At 33.2% G+C, this 18,022-nt stretch overlaps 2 protein-coding genes, 1 long non-coding RNA gene and 1 pseudogene across 4 annotated transcripts; 3 read left to right on the top strand and 1 right to left on the bottom strand.

Annotated features, from left to right (window-relative positions):
- Window positions 1–1,253: 1,253 nt before the first annotated feature.
- On the top strand, window positions 1,254–4,113 carry LOC142551619 (uncharacterized; annotated as a pseudogene).
- A 5,380-nt stretch (window positions 4,114–9,493) lies between these two features.
- LOC142551432 (BTB/POZ domain-containing protein At5g66560-like) lies at window positions 9,494–12,375 on the top strand. Of its 2 annotated transcripts, XM_075660789.1 has the most exons (4): window positions 9,494–10,049; window positions 10,148–10,217; window positions 10,321–11,622; window positions 11,699–12,375. In XM_075660789.1, exons 1-4 carry the CDS (start codon window positions 10,003–10,005, stop codon window positions 12,278–12,280), a joined length of 2,001 nt encoding a protein of 666 aa, XP_075516904.1. In that variant the 5' UTR covers window positions 9,494–10,002; the 3' UTR covers window positions 12,281–12,375. The 2 variants fall into 2 exon arrangements, with proteins under 2 accessions (XP_075516904.1, XP_075516822.1); XM_075660707.1 differs by having other exon boundaries at window positions 10,047–10,217.
- Window positions 10,085–10,630, bottom strand: LOC142551569 (uncharacterized). The gene is made up of 2 exons (XR_012821592.1): window positions 10,491–10,630; window positions 10,085–10,363 (listed from the first exon to the last, which is right to left on the bottom strand). It is a non-coding gene; the product is annotated as an uncharacterized LOC142551569 (long non-coding RNA).
- A 4,091-nt stretch (window positions 12,376–16,466) lies between the features above and the next one.
- LOC142547216 (uncharacterized) lies at window positions 16,467–17,608 on the top strand. The gene is made up of 2 exons (XM_075655762.1): window positions 16,467–16,927; window positions 17,006–17,608. The coding sequence occupies exons 1-2, from the start codon at window positions 16,835–16,837 to the stop codon at window positions 17,606–17,608; spliced, it is 696 nt and encodes a 231-aa protein (XP_075511877.1). The 5' UTR covers window positions 16,467–16,834.
- Window positions 17,609–18,022: the final 414 nt, after the last annotated feature.

The raw sequence follows: 18,022 nt of genomic DNA, 5'->3' as shown, positions 1-18,022 counted from the left end.
ATTAGAGAGTAAAAAGACCAAAATAGTCACCATAAGCCTATGTTGGCAACTTGGAACACACACATTGTTATACGTAATAATAATAATAATAATTTTTTTAAGCTAAAGCTAGATAATATTAACGGATAACAATTTCAGTTTGTACAACATGATTCTAAAACATCATTTGGTAAATGGATCGTGAAATCAAATAATAAAAATGGACCACTCATGGATAATAAATCAAAATATAGATGATGTTCGAAGCATGCATGTCGAGTGTGCTTCTTTTAGGATATGTTTTAGTTTTTGATGTTTTCCGATGGTCTTCTAGTTTCATAACGAAGATGATGCGTCTACGACGAAAATTCAGCATCCTCTTATCATGTTTTTTTTCGTTTTTAAAATCTATGACAGAGAAAAGTGTTACCGACTTTCTTGGTCTCCCCTCACTGAACAAACTTGAATCCAAACTATGATTCAGGTCAAGTCTTACCCCATATTGGATTTTTCCTATTTAAAAAAAAAAAAAAAAAACATTGGATTTTCTGTTCGTGCCATATGTACCTCGTAACACGAGTGGATAGAATTAGGGATGTAATCGAGTCGAGCCGAGCCGAACTCTTGAATGTTTGAGCTTGGTTCGTTTATAATCGAGCCGAGCTCGAGCTTTATTTAACGAATATATGCATGGCTCACGAGCTTATTCAAGCCTTTATCGAGCCTAAACAAGCTTAATAAATATGAATTATACATTTAAATTTAATCATTAAATTAATTAAAAAGTAAATTATATATTTAAAGAAAAATATATTATTCTTATTAAAATTTGTAAATTTATTATAATATATAAATTTAATAGATTTTTTTATATATTTCATAAATAATATGCAAAATCAATAAATCAAATATCAAAACTATTATTTTTTCATCTAAAAGATTACTCATTAACTTACCAACGAACGAGCTAACGAGCCAAATACTGTAAAGCTTGAGTTTGATTTGTTAATCTTAACGAGCCTCATTAAACGAGCTTTCATCGAATCGAGCTTCGAATAACTCACAGACGGTTTGGTTCGTTTATATCCTTATATAGAATATATTATTGGGCTGGGCCATAAGTTTTGTATGTAATTTGCAAATTGGACATAATATATTAGTCAAATTATGGGTTGGGCCGCCCTCTAACAATTTGACCGTAAAATCTCTGGTTGAATTAAGTCCTCAATATGTCGTCGTTTTGTCGAGGTTGCGCTTTTAATTACGTGGCTTTCGGTTTCAATTTGGCGCGGTGAGGGCATCTCATGTCTTCCATTTGAAACACAAAAGGAGCGAAAGGGTTTTCCAATATTCTCAAGCATGGTGGGAGAAGCCGCGAATTCTTCGGCCCAGGGTCCTGCGACTGACGAAAACCTCAATTCTGTGGAAGCTACCATCCAGTCGGGAGTCGATTTCGGCGGCGCCGAATCCACTTGCAATAACAGCAACAATGTGAGCAACGGAGAAAGCTCTGTTGTTGTGTCTGGTGTTGGGCGCGAGAAATCGCTGGGATATGCGGTGGAGTTGATGGTGCGTGGCTCTAATGCTTTTGAGGAACGTGATTATGCTGAAGCTACTGATTGCTTCAGTCGTGCCCTAGAAATCAGGTGACCAGAGCTCCAAGACTTATTGAGTCGTTTCACATTTCCTTTTGGTAGTTCTTGTGTCAGAAATTGTTGTATGTTCTAAAAATCGATTATGATATTGAATTTGTATTCAGGGTTGCACATTTTGGTGAACTTGCTCCTGAATGTGTCAGTGCTCACTATAAGTACGGACGCGCACTTTTGCATAAAGCTCAAGAAGAGGCTGATCCATTGGCTTCTATGCCCAAAAAAGAGGGGTCTCTCAGGAAGATTGTGATAAAGATGAAGAAGAGGCTGATCCCTTGGCTTCTATGCCCAAAAAAGAGGGGGTCTCTCAGGAAGATGGTTCTGTGGAAAGTTCTGTTAATGGTGGATCTTCTGCTACCTCAGTTTCTACTATTGAACAAGAAGGAAGCACCAATGGTCTGGATGAAGTTACAGGTTGAATTTAGTGTTTAAATCGTCTATATTCACCGATTATTGAAATGGTCATTTAATGGATAATGAGTGGGTAAACTTAAAATGATCGTTACAATCCACCTGATTATATGCATATTTCATTTGTTTCATTGTTTAAATAATGTTACGCATGAAAAACTTCATAATTATCCTCTTATCAAGGAACTGCAATATGTGTTCACATATATTTTTCAAAATTATGCATGAAGGGGGGTTGTGTTGATGAGAACCAATGACCTCTTCATTCATGGGGGAGTCTGCTGCCATTCCAACTGACACGTGGATAGAAGGAACTGAAATTTTCGGACAGGTTAATGTGGTGCTATCAATTGCTCAAATTCCAGTTATACCAATTGAGTAATCCATCTTTTGGGATTTCTTGTTTAACTTCTCGGGGAGGGTGGATGCGTATAATCTCTTAAAGATGCAGTTATATAGGATTTTGAGGAATTATGTAGATATGGATGTTTATAATCCTTTAAAGTTGCAGTTATATAAGATTTTGAGGAGTTACGTATATTTGGTGTACCTGGTTTTCTTCAGCGACATTTGTTTGGAGCATGAAATGCATTTTTGCTCAGTGGCTTTCTTCTTCTTCTTCTTCTTCTAAATAACAGCAGAAGGGAAGAATGAAGAAGAAGAAGAAGACGAAAGTGATGCTGAAGACCTAGCTGATGGTGATGAAGATGAATCTGACCTGGATTTGGCATGGAAGATGCTAGATGTTTCTAGGGCAATTGTTGAGAAGCACTCCGGGGAAACTATGGAAAATGTGGATATCTTGTCTGCCTTGGCAGAAGTAGCTTTGGTAAGAGGTTTGCAATTTGTTTCAGTGATTGCTATCATGACTATATATTTAAATAGCTTGGTTATGTGGTCATTTTTTACTCACTATAGAAACTTTCTGCTTTGTCCAGAGGATATTGAAACTTCACTTAGTGACTACTTGAAATCCCTGTTCATTTTGAAGTGCCTGGTTGAACCTGACAGTCGGCTTATAGCTGAGTTGTATACTTTACAAAGTTGGACATTGCAGCCCAAAAGAATTTTTTTGCAAGTTTGAGGGCTTATGATGGATTAGCATTAGGTGTGTCACCCGGGTTTTAAATCATTTTTTAAACCTATGTCACAATTGGTTCGTGAAGATTTCTTAACATGAGAACCAAGAAATTTTAGGGTATGCCTGTGTTTGGAAATTGGTTCTAAACCTGCAGAAGCTGTTCCATATTGCCAGAAGGCTATTTCAGTTTGCAAGTCTAGACTGCAGCGACTTACAAATGAAATAAAGATCTGTCAAGTAGCTGCTGCGAAGACACCGGCTGCCTCTGAATCAAGAGAACTTGTTCCACCATCTTCTTACGCATCTCAGTCAGGTGATCTCATGGCTCACAAAGAATCTGAGATTGACACACTGACTGGTCTGTGTGATGAACTAGAAAAGAAGGTAAGCATTAATCAAATATCGACAATCTTTGAGCAGCTTTGCCATTGTATTTACTTGTTTCCATATTGCAGCTAGAAGATCTTCAGCAGCTTGCTTTAAACCCAACATCGATCCTCTCAGGCATCCAGGGATGATGTCCGCAAAAGCAAAGGCTTGTGAGAAAAGTGCAGTTTCAGTAGCAATGAACTCTTCTCAGATGGATACAGCCAACATTGTTGGAATCACGGTGTCTCCAACTGTTTCCACTGCTCATTCAAATAACACTTCTGTTGTTACTCATCTGGGGGTTGTTGGAAGAGGAGTCAAGCGAACGGTCATGAGCTCGACCACCGAGTCTGGGCCAACTAAGAAGCCTTCAATTGATCCATCATCAAATAATAGCGGTGGCAGTACCTCTTGAACCTTCAGTGCTGACCAAGGAGATGATTTAATGGTCACCGGTAATGCTTTATCATGTACAAAAGTGGATCATGAAATATATGTGAATCTGAGTGTCACAAGTGTTCATTTGTTGTTTGCTTTCTCTATCAACGTTAAGGCTGTTATAACCTCGTACTTTCTTGTGTAATCATAGTTTGTGTTCTACTAGTTTTACACTTTTACTGACCCATTGTCGATGTTTGTACCTTCTGCTTATGATGGTTGTACGTATGACTGTAGTTCACACAGGCCAGAAGGTCAATAGTCGCAAGTGTCCCGTTTCGATTTTATTGCATTGGCTAAACTCGAAAATAGTCAACCTGTTCATCTTTTAGTTGCTTACAATATAGAAAGAATTATAGTAATTGAACTTGAATGTTTTTGCTCTTTTATTCGACTCAACTCTCAAGTTATCCAGTCCTATGATAGATACGCATAAAATGTTGTAAATTTAAGAGAAATATTTTGACTGATTTTATTTTTTTGAGTAAATATTTTAACTGATTTTGAATGAATGGTGAGTGTAATATTTGTGCTAGTATTTTACAGAATAATTGCATGATCATGATCATTATCACGTCTTACTCGTGAACATTTGAAAATTTGAATTTTATATTGAAATTGTTAGATACTACTTATAATTGTTTAGTTCTATTTATTATTGTTATTCAAATTGAAAGGTATTAGAGGTTTATATATGGTTTTATATTGTACCTTTTTAGGTAGATGAAATTATCTTGCCTTTTAATTTATTACAACATATGATATTGAAAAAGAATTTATGATAAATTTACTAATATACGAAAGTGTTTCAATTCTATTCGAATTTTATTATAAGAAATGTTATTTCAATTTTATCCGAATTTGAATGATTATACTACTTCTGATACAAAAAATTTGTAAATTTGTAACAATCCAAAATTTTTGTGATGGTTAGTCAAAATTTAATTAATTAATTTAAATAGTAATGATAAAAAAAATTATTTGGTTCAATAAAAGATTTGACATCGATAAATAATTTGTCATATACATTAATCTACTTAATATCTAAAAAGATTGTGATGAAATAAATAAAAATGCTTCTAAATAATAATAATTATTTAATTATATAAAAAGAATTTTATTTTATATATATTATATCATAAAGTGTATTTCATATTTTATTGAGCATATTGTTCAAGATATTTGAATTTTTGTAAATATTAGTTCTTGAATAGTTAACGATGAGGTACTATCGACAGATTGAAAATGAATGACTGAAGCTCTGGACAACGGTCTATGTATCGGATTGCCTAGTTCACTGGGCAATGAGACCTATGACTGGAAAGTGAGTGCAATGAATAACGAGTTAAAACTCTTGTGTATGGACTATGGTCTATGGTTAATCTGAACAGTGTGGTTTTGATTGTAATAATTAATTTTATGCATCTTACTTGAGTACATGGGAAAAAGTGATAAAATCGAATATTGGTGAGAGCCACCTCTTTAATCCAGAATATCTACTTCAGAGTTTTGAACCGTCGTTGCATTTCATTTGACAAAATATTTCCATAATAATACATTATTATTAATATATGTCATCTTTTATTGAATTACTGTATAGATATATGATCGTTTGAACTGTTATAAATATATACGAGCTCAGTTTATTCCCTCACTAAATCCCTAAAGACTTGACTTATAGTTTCTTCTTATTTTTTTTTAAATTCTTGATACAAGATTTCGATTATGATGAAAATTGAGAAAATGTATATGTTGGTTTAACAAGACTGTGATTTTTCTGTTGAATTTGTATTTTTATTATCTTTTGTAAAATCGATGATTGTGCACGTTTTCGCCATTGTAAGTTAAAATGATAATGACAATCTTATAATTTGGGGTTATAAGATGTTATAAAACAACAATTTTTAAATAATTGCAGTTATCTTAATTTGAGACTTATATTTTAATAAAATATTTTAAAAAATCTCTTAAAAATTCATTTCTAAAGCTTTTAATAATTTTATGATCTCTTGAATTTTTATATAAATATTATTTTACAACCAAACAAAATCTATACAAAAACATACTAATTAATACCCCACAGTTATAACGTGTGCATAGGAAATAATGCTGGTTAACGATTTACCTTCTAGTCATATTTATGAATTATTATTTGCTGTCGGGTTTTTTTTTTAAATATGCATTTATTATAACAAACAAATTTACATTAGAATTTGTGGAATGTTACACATGTGAGAGTGATTTCGTGGTTGATGTAAGAAGGAACATGTAGTTTGGATTCGTTGGTTGCTGCGCAAGTCGTTCAATAATCAATTTCCGATGAAAAGTCGCACACTTTCATGTTAGACTATAACTACTTTTGTTTTATCTTCTTTGGATTCACGTTCCCTAAAATGTTCTCAACTACGTAGAATACATAGTTATCTATTAACTCTGTCCCATGCATGTATATGAGTAAATCTTTTGTGAGATGATTTCACGAATCTTTATATAGACGGTCTCACGAATCTTTATCTGTGAGACGTGTCAATCATACCGATATTCACAATAAAAAATAATACTTTTTCATGGATGATCCAAATAAGATATCAGTCTCACAAAATACGACACGTGAGACCGTCTCACACAAGTTTTGCCTATATATTTATATTTAGCAATACTTCTTCTGTTATTTTATTAATATGGTTTTATTTAATTTGAGATTTTGTAATTAACTAAGTAATGTAAAAATAACAAACATTTTATATAAACACTCAATTATATAAGGGTGAAACTGATTTTTATTTTAGTAATTGATATTTTCAATGAATTTTTTATAAAAACAAACAACTTATATTATTGAAACATATCATAAAGTAAAAAAAAAAATTCAATTATATATCGTGTCGTTTTTTATTAAATGTGATTTTTTTGTCTGTTTGTGTGTTGTTTTAAATGATTTGGTTTTTAGTCTCCGATATTCTATAAATTTGTAATTTGTTTATTTGGCTCGTAAACTGTTTTTTATTCAATTTACATATAGTTATTTCTTGGATATTTTATTATTTAAAATAAAATTTGTATTTTTTTCCTGAAAAAATCAATTATTTATGCATTCTTATTTTAATGATGATTCTTTTGTTTGTATTGTACATACACTCATTTATGACTCGTTAGATTAAACTTAGAGAGTTAGTTCATTAAGGCACTGTTTGTCTCGAGTACTTCTCAGTACTAATATAAATAGTCCTACTCTTATCTTACCACTTGTTCTGTACAAGTATTATTTATCTCGATCAATCATATTATTAATCATTTATCTCACATCAATCAAATTCGTAATTATTTATCTCACATCAATCAAATCAATAATAAAAAATACGTTATTACCCTTAATAAATAATATTAGTAATATTCTATTAATATTTTCAACAAGGACAAAATGGTAATATCATATTATCTCAAATTTAATCAAACAAATCAATCAAATCAAACTCTATATTAACTATCATTTTCTATTTATTTTATTGTTACAAAGTATTACTTATCCCTGTACTATATATCTCATACCATGAACCAAACGGTACCTAAATGTTTGTGTCATTTTTGACAATTTAATAATTAACGTAACATATTAGATATTTGTGATAGTTATGTGCATTTAATTAACAGCTAGTATTTTCTTTTTATTTGTTAATATATATTTTTATTTTTAATTAATATATAGTAATTAAGTTTTGAAAAACATGCAATAAATTTTTAATAAATTAAATAACGATAAATTATGAAGTTGTATGTAAATTTTCTTTTCTGATGTTTTTTCTTAATTTGTGTGTTAAAAAACAAGTCTATAAAATTGAGATAGAGACAATAATGTAATATATTCATTTCATTGTCTGATGGACTTCACTTATTTTTATTTTAAATTCAGATAATTAATTACACATATTATATTAAAATATGGATATAAAACGGATAATATGAAACGATCTTCTATAGTTTTTTCTCTCTCTCTGTATATAAATATTTGGGTGGGATGAAATGTACACATACCGTTTGGTTCAAGTACTGGTAAGTACTAATATAAATAGTCATATCGTATCACTTGTTTTGTACAAGTATTATTTATCCTAATCAATCAAATTATTAATTATTTATCTCACATCAATCAAATTCGTAATTATTTATCTCACGTCAATCAAATCAATAATATAAAAGTACGATATTATCCTTAATAAATAATATTATTAATATTTTTAACAAGGACAAAATGCTAATATCATATTATCTCAAATTTAATCAATTAAATTAATCAAATCAAACACTTATATTAACTATCATTTTCTATTTATTTTATTATTATAAAATATTACTTATCTTCATACTATATATCCTATATTATGAACCAAACGATACCCAAAAGTAGTGTGTGTAAATTTATGGGAGTATGTTTCACCTTGTCTCATGTATTGGAAAAATAAGTTTTAAATGAATATATTAGTAATTTTAAAAACAAATTAAACATGCATAGATTATTAAAACAATAGAGAAAATAATAATAAATATGAAAACTAAACTTTGTATGTGGAACGAAAAAAATTAAATATAAATATATAGGATTGAGAGACTATAATTAATTCATAAGAACAAAAAGAAAGGATCAATGGATTTAAAAAAAAAATGTCAGTATATAAAAAAATTAGTAAAATACAATTTTTTTTTTGTGATTTTGGTTCGTCAGTTTCGATTTTAGTCTAATATCGCTAATCTTTTCAATTTTATTTTATTTTTATGTGATAATAATATGATACTGAGACTGATGTATGTGTAGTTTTAGGTTAACGTTTATGAGGGAAAAATAATTAAAATTGCTAATTTTTTTAAAAAAATAAAAAACGATTACCAGTGATATTTGACGAAACCAAAATCTGAGGGAAACAAAATCCATGTCAACGTGTGTGGGAGCAAACATCCGCAAAGATAAGTGAGATTCCATATTTAAAATTTGGGAGTCCTGTGGGAGTGGGAGATTAAATCAGAGACACCGGCAGAGAGTTAATGTGCATTTACTGAGTAGATGTCGAAATTAATGCCAAGAATCGAGATTCGATGATCAACAGGTGTCATTCACGCTAATACATGTGAGCTAAAAGAGATTTGAATTTGGTTCACGGGGTATGTTTGACCAACCTAATTTCAAAAGCTCAGAGATTTCGTGTTGAGGTGTGTTCATATTTAATAAGAGGCATATGGCACGAGCAAGGTGTAATGAAAAATAAATTTTATTATAATTAGATCTCGAACGATAAGATAGGAAAGTTATATAAGTCATAGGTCGAAAGGAAAGTTACGTATCATTAATATTTTATTCAAGTTACAAAATCTTTAAATTTTAAGATGTATTATCTCAACTGTTATGTGATATGTCCAACCTCGAAAGCAAAATGGACTCAACATGAAGTTTTGATGAGTTCAGGCTCTTGAGATATACTAATCATGGATCTTTTATGGCCTAAAATAACGGAAAAAGAACACTAAAGATACCTAACAACTCATGATGATTACCATCATAATTACAGCAAGAAAATGTTTCTTTCTTCATTTTGAAACCCAAAAAAATGCTTCTTATAAAGTAGAAATAATTCAAAATCGCACTTTATATCTCAAAATCCAACCGACCTTTTTTTCGATCTTTTCCATTCACTCTACAGTTCAGGCATAGAAGTACAGGAAAAGAGGGAAGATTCTGGTATATTAATTTGATTCAAATAAAAAAAAACCCCACCCCGAAAAGAAAAGAAAAGAAAAGACCAATCAATCCAAATTCGAAAACCCATTATCTTTGAACTTTAATAATTTACCTTTCTCGATTTCTGCTCAGAGCGACATTTGTCTGTTCCAAAGTTTCTTGAATTTCTTCCTCCATTTCTCCCTTCAAGTACAAACAAGTGAACTTCCCCCCCCTTTTAGTTTTCCACAAACATAATCATTCCACGAGACCCAGAAACTCAGAAATTGAAGCTCATTTTTAGTACTCATTGCACACGTAGTCAAGTCGAATACCCTTTACCTCTGCATGATTCTTGCTTGAATATGTTGAAGCCAGCATCAGAAACACCCGGTTCCAAAGGGCAGGCATGGTTGTTAGCTCAAACTCCCACACTCTGAACTCAGATTTCTTTATTTTCTCGTTGCCTTTCCAAATCTTGCTTCTTGAATCTCTGTGCATTGGTTGCAGGTTTTGCACAACAGGGTTGCCGAGTGACGTCATAATCGAAGTTATTGACATGACTTTTCGTCTTCACAAGGTCAAGTTTCCTCAAATACCTCAGAAGTGGTGTCTTATGTTGAACACTTTCACTGATATTCTTGTTTTCTTGTGTTTTAAATCTGGATGAACCCAATTTTCAGTTCCCTCTGATGTCAAAAAGTAGGAAGCTTCACGACCTGATAACTGAAGAAGAGAAAAACCAACCAAGAATCACAAAAGTCCAAAACCCATATGAATCCAGCAAGAAAATTGACAGCGATAATCAAGAAGATCAAGACATTGAAGAGGACGAGGAAGAGTGTCACATCACCTTCCCAGATTTTCCGGGGGGTTCTGAATCTTTTGAGACCGCCGCGAAATTCTGTTACGGTGTGAAAATAGATCTCTCGGCCACCAATACCGCCGCCCTCCGCTGTGCCGCTGAATACTTAGAGATGACTGAAGAGTTTTCGGCTGACAATCTCATTTCGAGAAGTGAGATTTTTCTGTCCCAATCTGTGTTCAAGAATATCAAACATTCTGTTAAAACGCTATCCTCTTGCGAGAAGCTGTTGCCGATGGCGGAAGATCTCGGCATTGTTTGGGGATGTATAGAGGCCATTGCCACCAAAGCCGCCGCCGTAGACCCTTCGCTGTTCGGCTGGCCGGTGAATGATGAAGCTCTAAGCAACATAGGGGTGCATGAAGCTAGAGGGAGTGCGGAATTCAGTAGAGGAGGAGGAGCAGCAGGTGGGGACTCATGGTTAGATGAGCTATGGCTTTTGAGTCTTCCGATTCTCAAGCGCTTGATTTTCGCCATGAAAAATTTGAATTCCAGCTCAGAAATTATCGAGAGCTGTTTGATTTCCTACGCGAATAAGTACATTCCCGGAATCTCTCGCACAACGAATAAGCCATCGTCGTCTTCTAGGGTTCCAACAGAGAACGAGCAGAGAGAGCTTCTAGAGACGATTGTTTCTCATCTCCCTGCATATAAAACCTCGCACTCGAATGTATCGTCAAAAACGACTAGATTTTTGTTCGGATTGCTGCGAACAGCGTATATTTTGAATGCTTCGGGGGTTTGCAGATCAGCACTGGAGAAGATAATCGGATCACAACTAGAACACGCCACCTTGGATGACTTGCTGATTCCGAGCTACTCGTACTTGAATGAAACGTTGTATGATGTCGATTGTGTGGAAAAGATTTTACGATATTTTCTTCAAGGAATTGGAGAGAGATCGGTAGATAGAATAGGTGGAGATGAGAGTGGTAAATCTGGTAATCACAGATCGGCGGCGTTAATTCTGGTGGGAAAGTTGCTAGACGGATACCTATCGGAAATTTCTTCCGACTCTAATTTGAAGCCGGAGAAATTCTACGACCTCGCCGTTGCGCTGCCGGATCACGCCAGAATATTCGATGACGGACTTTATCGAGCCGTCGATGTTTATCTCAAGGTAAACAATAATATCAAATCAATCACCGAAACTACGTATTTCAATACTCAATCCATTGTTTTGCGAATTTATGCAGGCTCACCCATGGTTATCAGAAGCAGAGAGGGAGAAGATTTGCGGTGTGCTGGATTACCAGAAACTCACTCTAGAGGCGTGCACTCACGCAGCTCAGAACGAGCGTCTGCCTCTTAGGGCGGTGGTTCAGGTGCTGTTCTTCGAGCAGCTTCAGCTCCGTCATGCCATCGCAGGTACAAATTATATCTCCGCCGACGCAGGAACCTCGGCGGAGTTGTCTCGGCCGTCCAGCGAGAACGGAGGAAGAGTGAAGGCAGCGGAGGACGACGCGGATGCGTCGGAGGCGATCTCGCCGGAGGAGAGACGGACGTGGAGAGCGGCGGTGAAGGAGAACCAGGTGCTGCGCGTGCGCGTGAATAGCATGAGGACTCGGGTGCACGAGCTGGAGCGGGAGTACTGCACCATGAAGAAGACGATGGAGAAAATAGAGATGGTGGGCCCACAAAGACACGTGGGGAGAGGCAGTTGGCTGTCGAAATTCGGGTGCAAATTTAAGAGCCAGGTGTGCGATTCGCATGAACGGGCGGCGGCGGCGGAGACAAGGAAAGGCCGCAGCCACCGCCCGGCCGCCATGAATAATTGATTCAAATTTCTTCCGTTTGTTTAATTGTGTAAATACTTGTCATAGATTTCTTAATATCTTATTCTGTATGAAATATTCTGTTTTTTTATATATATAAAAAATCGCATGCTAATTTTAAGTTTTGATTTATTTCAATTTGTACAATTGACATTTAAAAATGATTAAGGCCTTTTTAATATCTAAATGTAAAAATTTAAAAATACTATAAAATAAGTCATAAAAAGAAATTTATTATTCAAACGATCGATCGATGAGTGTGTATAACTTATTTTAGCAACACCGAGAGATGATAATCCAGAACAAAATTATGTTGTACGCTTGTTACATGGTGAACTACACAATGAGAAACACTCTTTATCGATATCGAGATGAGAATTGGATAATATTTCGGTGTTGAAGCCGACCCAACAACAAGGCGATTTGGTTTAGGTTAGAAGCTGCAAGTAGAAAGAAGTAGCACCACAGTTGCAGATATAAACGAATCAAGTTGTTTGCGAGCTCGGAGCTCGGAGCTCGACTCGATAAAAAACAAAATTAAAAGATTAGCTATAACTCTCATATCTTAGTGGACCTGTGTCTAAGAATGCTCGATGATTAGCTAAAAAATGAGCTTGTTTAACGAGCTCGAAAATTATCTTATTTAAAAAGTTAAGAAAAGAGCTGATCTCGAGCCAGCTTCATCAAACATGATAAACGAGCTATTAACGACTGGAACTAATCGGGAACTTAATAATATTAAAAAGAGTCGAGCTCGAGACTCATGATAAAAGCTCAAACTGAGGTTGAGTCTATATAAATTGAGCTTGAGCCTAATACTATTATCTTGTTTACCTGCGTAACCACCACAAGGGAGACGGTAATTTCCACACTGTAATCAAACGATTCTTGAAAAACTCAATATATATTTTTTGTGAAATGAGAATATTTTTATTAGAGGACAAATAAATAAGTAAGAAAAGTTTATTCATTAATTTTGTGTTGGCTGGGTATAAATTTGGAATCTAGTGCAGAAGGTCACGGCTTTTAAGAAAGTGGACACAAAATGATTTTCCAGTTCAAACGGCATTTTGCATGGCCGAGTACCTGCATGGTCATGGACCATTTCGAATAAATCGTGAAGCTTCGATCTTTATAAATTTTAAAGGAATTCGTATGTTACTTTGAAAACGAATGAGTTTGTTTTAAGTTTTTGCTTTTAGTTTTTCAAGCCCTAACCTGGCTTTTATCATATTTTTTTTTTATGATATGTTCAGACTTCAGAATGAATCAAGAAGTGAAAAATGAGAAAATTGAAATATGTTTATATATATATATATATATATATACACACACACACACATTGTACACATACATCAGGGCATGTAGAGGTCATTTCACCTTCTCATTGGTGTCACGTCTGAAAAGAACAAAAATGGAAAAAAAAATTGTAGACTAATATTGAAAAAGACCAAATTAAAATTATGAATATACAAATATATGTAATCAGAATTGTAATTTACCGAGCAAAAATAGCATGTTTTCAAGCTGATTGGTTTCCATTCAACATGAGATGAGAATGTCAAATGTTTTGGAAAGTTTACATGGGACCAAATGAAAAACTTTAGTCAATGGTGAACTTGTTTTGTATGACCAAAAATGTTCTTGTTGATTGATCAAGAACCAGCAACTAGAAGTCCTTGGAAATTAGCAGAGAATAAAATTTAGAACCATATATATATATATATATATATATATATATATATATATATTTTCAAGTTCCTATACTCGTATTTGTCGATATGGGGGGTTCTACTTTTTATCTAAATTTTTTTAAATTTGCTAAAATGGTGTATACGAGAGTGAACATTTATCATGAACTCTATTGTCATGAGTATAATATCTCATATATTAACCCATTCATTATGCATTAACAAGAATGATACAAGTAAAATAATTAATGAATTACAATTCGAAAAATTCGAACGTTTGGAAAGTGAATATTTACAGTAAATTTGATGAAACTGATACGAGTTCATGAAATATAATTATCAGAAATTCTCAAATAGTAAGTACAAAACTGGAGAAACACAACCATGCAAGGTTTCACATTCACATGTATTCCCTATTTCATATTCCTTGTACAAAAACTTATTCCCTTTGATTCATGCTACAGGGAGATAACGCTGAAGGAGTTCCAAAACGGCGGACCTTGACCAAATTCAGAGCCAAACCTTTAGACCATCTCCAACCCACTGCACTACATTCTGCACTATATTCTGCACTACAATAGTGTAACACTAAATTCGTCTCCAACCTATCTACACTACATTCTACACTAAAAAAAAATATTCTCAAAATATTCTTATAATATTAATTTTAATTCAATAATAACTATTTATAATTCCATTACACAATTATACATAATAGATATAATTATATTATTTCATTATTTATTACAAAATCGATTAATTATTTTATATAAATAAAATAATTATTTAATGATACAAATATTTTATTTCAATATAATCATTGAAAACGATATAAATATTTATTTCAAGAATAAAATACAATACAAGCATAACATTATATATAAGATAAAAAACATTGAAAATGATACAAATATTTATTTTAAGAAATAAATACGATACAAGCACAATATTAAATATTAGAATTACTATATTCTTCCCATAAGTGCTCAATTAACGCATTTCGTAGTTCATAGTGAGCATCTCTGTTTTTTATTTTCTTATACCGAGAGAGAAATTTTTCGAATCTTGTACTTTCGTCATTGACCACCATTTCCACATCGGCAAGCGGTGCTTCCCTTGCATCTTCAATTGGTGCACTGAGGTCACGTTCATCTTCAATAATCATGTTGTGCATGATAATGCATGCTGTCATTATATCATGCAAATTGTTTTTACGCCACGAACGTGCTGGATTTGCCACGATTGCAAATCGAGATTGAAGAACACCAAATGCTCGCTCCACATCTTTCCTACACGACTCTTGTTTCATAGCAAAATATCTTTTTTTCGGTCCAAGTGGGTTACTGATAGTTTGCACAATAGTTGACCACTTTGGGTAGATACCATCTGCTAGGTAATAGCCAGTATTATATTCTTTGCCATAAATAGTATAATTGGCAGGAGGAGCAATGCCTTGAGCCAAATTTGAAAATATATTGGATGCCTCTAAAACATTGATGTCATTATTTGATCCAGGCATACCAAAATATGCGTGCCATATCCAAAGATTATAATCGGCCACTGCTTCTAAAATAATAGTTGGAGACCCACTTCGACCTGAATATTGCCCAGCCCAAGCAGTAGGACAGTTCTTCCACTTCCAATGCATACAATCCAGACTTCCCAACATTCCTGGAAAGCCTCGTTGTTTACCAATATGTAAGAGTCGAGCAACATCGTTGGCTGTTGGAGCTCGTAAGTACTGGGCTCCAAAAACTTCCACCACTGCTCGACAAAACCGTTGCAAGCATTCAATTGCAGTTGACTCTCCTATTTTGATGTATTCATCGGTCGCATCCGCGGCCATGGCATATGCTAACATTCGAATTGCAGCTGTTGCTTTCTGATTAGTTGATAACCCTAGTCGTCCCAAGCCATCACTGTGTTGTATGAAGTAGCTATCATGATTCTTGACACCATCCACAATGTGAAGGAATAGATGACGAGACATCTGAAATCGTCGTCGAAAAATACCTTCATGAAATCTGGAATTTTCAGCAAAATAGTCGTTGAACAAATTCTGATCGGCTATTTCTCTATCGCGGTGAATTACAATGTGACCTGGAATGGATCCTCTTCTCGGACCTTCGTTAACTTGTTGATTGATGTAGGTGTGTAGTATCGTATTGCGTGCATGAATATGGCTAATGATTGCTCCTTGAATCTCATCAATGGCTTTATCGATGATCAAATAATTAGTTATTTCATCTTCATTATCGGATAATGACGATGAGTCTGATGAAGAATTCATTTTTTTAATATAAATTGTTTGAAAAATGTATACCACGAATTAGAGTTTATATAGAATTTATTACGATAATATGGATGAGATTTCCTATCTCGAAATCTTTCCATCCATAGAATTAGATTTCATTAGATAAGGAATCTCATCCAATGGCATTTGCTTTTGGTGATCTCATCCTTGTACCATCCGTAGGATTAGATTTTGGTAATCTCATCCGACGGATGGTACACAGATGAGATTTCAATGGCTGATATCCATCGAAATCTAATCAAACGACTATCATTTCTTTTGCATATTTTCTAAAGATAATCCGAAATACTATAAATAGTAACATTTATATTCAAAACATATCAATACACCTATAAGCATATTAGCGAAAGATAGATGGAAGAAAGTTCAAGAAAGAACTACACCGTTGATGAAGATAAGTTTTTGTGTCATATTTATCTTGATGTTTCACAGGATCCCATTATAGGTATAAGTCAATCGAGAACTCAATTCTGGTCTCGGGTTGCTGAGAACTACAACAAATAAAGAAGAAGTGATTTACATCCACGACCTCAAAGATCAGTTGAGAAGCGCATGGGAAACATCCTCACTTCTGTTGCCCGTATGAGAGGATGCATTCGACAAATTGAAAACCTCAAGCCTAGTGGTGCATCTGAACAAGATATCGTAAGTTATTTTTTTAAAAAAAGTTATGAGTCATTCACATTCAAATTTCTTAACTAATTTTTAATGGTTTTTATGTAGATGAACCGCGCAAAAATACTGTATGTACAAGACAGTAAAGATAACAAACCATTTTCATTTGATCATGTGTGGGATATTGTGAAAGATTGTGAAAAACTTTCAGGAGATAAAATTTCGATAACCAAAAAATCTAAACTACGTGCTACTAATCTGGATACTTCACAGTCTGATACTCCAGCTGAAGAATCGCCACAATCAGGTTCACCTAGCTTATCTGCATTTGCAATACATTTAAATGACGACAATATTGATGACAGTTTTCAAAGACCAATTGGAGTGAAAAAAGCCAAATTGAAGAAGAAAAGAGATGAAGATATTTCTCAAATTCAGCGTACAATGGAAGAACAACATCGCGAACTTTTGGATGTTTTGAAACAAGGAACCGTTGAAAGACAACAAAATTATGACCTTCAAAGGATGAGACTTCAACAAGAGGAAAGAAAAATGGAAGATAGAATTTTATACAAAGATTTGAGCAAAATCATTGATCCAATTTTGCGTGAATACACTAGAACTCAACAAGAAAAGATTTTGCAAAAGAGACTTCAAGCTGAAAATCGAGACAACTTTGGATCTTATTTTGGCGATATTGGAGGATCATGATCTGGTTTTCCAGATTACTAAATATCATTTAATAAATTTTATTGTTTGTATCGTAATTTTGTTGTTTGTTTGTTGTTGTTTTTAAAATTATTTCATATTATGTTGTAAAATGTATCATTTTAATGTACTAGTAATATAATTTGGTTGTTTATTAAATTAATTTAATATCTATTTAATTTTTTTAAAAAAGTTTTAAAAAAATTTAAATTAATATTTAAGTTTCAAGAAAAAATTATTTTAAAAATTTAAAAAATAAAAATATTAATTATATAATTAATATATAATAAAATATTAAATATTTATAATTATTAAAAAACAAATAAAAAAATTTTTTTAAAAAAAGAGATGTAAGACAGATATCTTATTTGGGTCATCCATGAAAAAGTATTACTTTTTATACTAAGAGTATTATTT

This window comes from Primulina tabacum, chromosome 1 (assembly GCF_025594145.1).
Source record: "Primulina tabacum isolate GXHZ01 chromosome 1, ASM2559414v2, whole genome shotgun sequence".
Taxonomy (NCBI): Eukaryota; Viridiplantae; Streptophyta; class Magnoliopsida; order Lamiales; family Gesneriaceae; genus Primulina; species Primulina tabacum.
Note: the sequence above shows the minus strand (reverse complement) of the source record. Positions and strands in the feature narration are given on the sequence as shown.

Coding starts and splice junctions, on each gene's coding strand:
- LOC142551432 (XM_075660707.1), top strand. CDS start 10,047: ATGGTTGTTAGCTCAAACTCCCACACTCTGAACTCAGATTTCTTTATT. Junction 10,218..10,320: donor TGACTTTTCGTCTTCACAAG/GTCAAGTTTCCT, acceptor CCCAATTTTCAG/TTCCCTCTGATGTCAAAAAG. Junction 11,623..11,698: donor CCGTCGATGTTTATCTCAAG/GTAAACAATAAT, acceptor GAATTTATGCAG/GCTCACCCATGGTTATCAGA.
- LOC142547216 (XM_075655762.1), top strand. CDS start 16,835: ATGGGAAACATCCTCACTTCTGTTGCCCGTATGAGAGGATGCATTCGA. Junction 16,928..17,005: donor GTGCATCTGAACAAGATATC/GTAAGTTATTTT, acceptor GTTTTTATGTAG/ATGAACCGCGCAAAAATACT.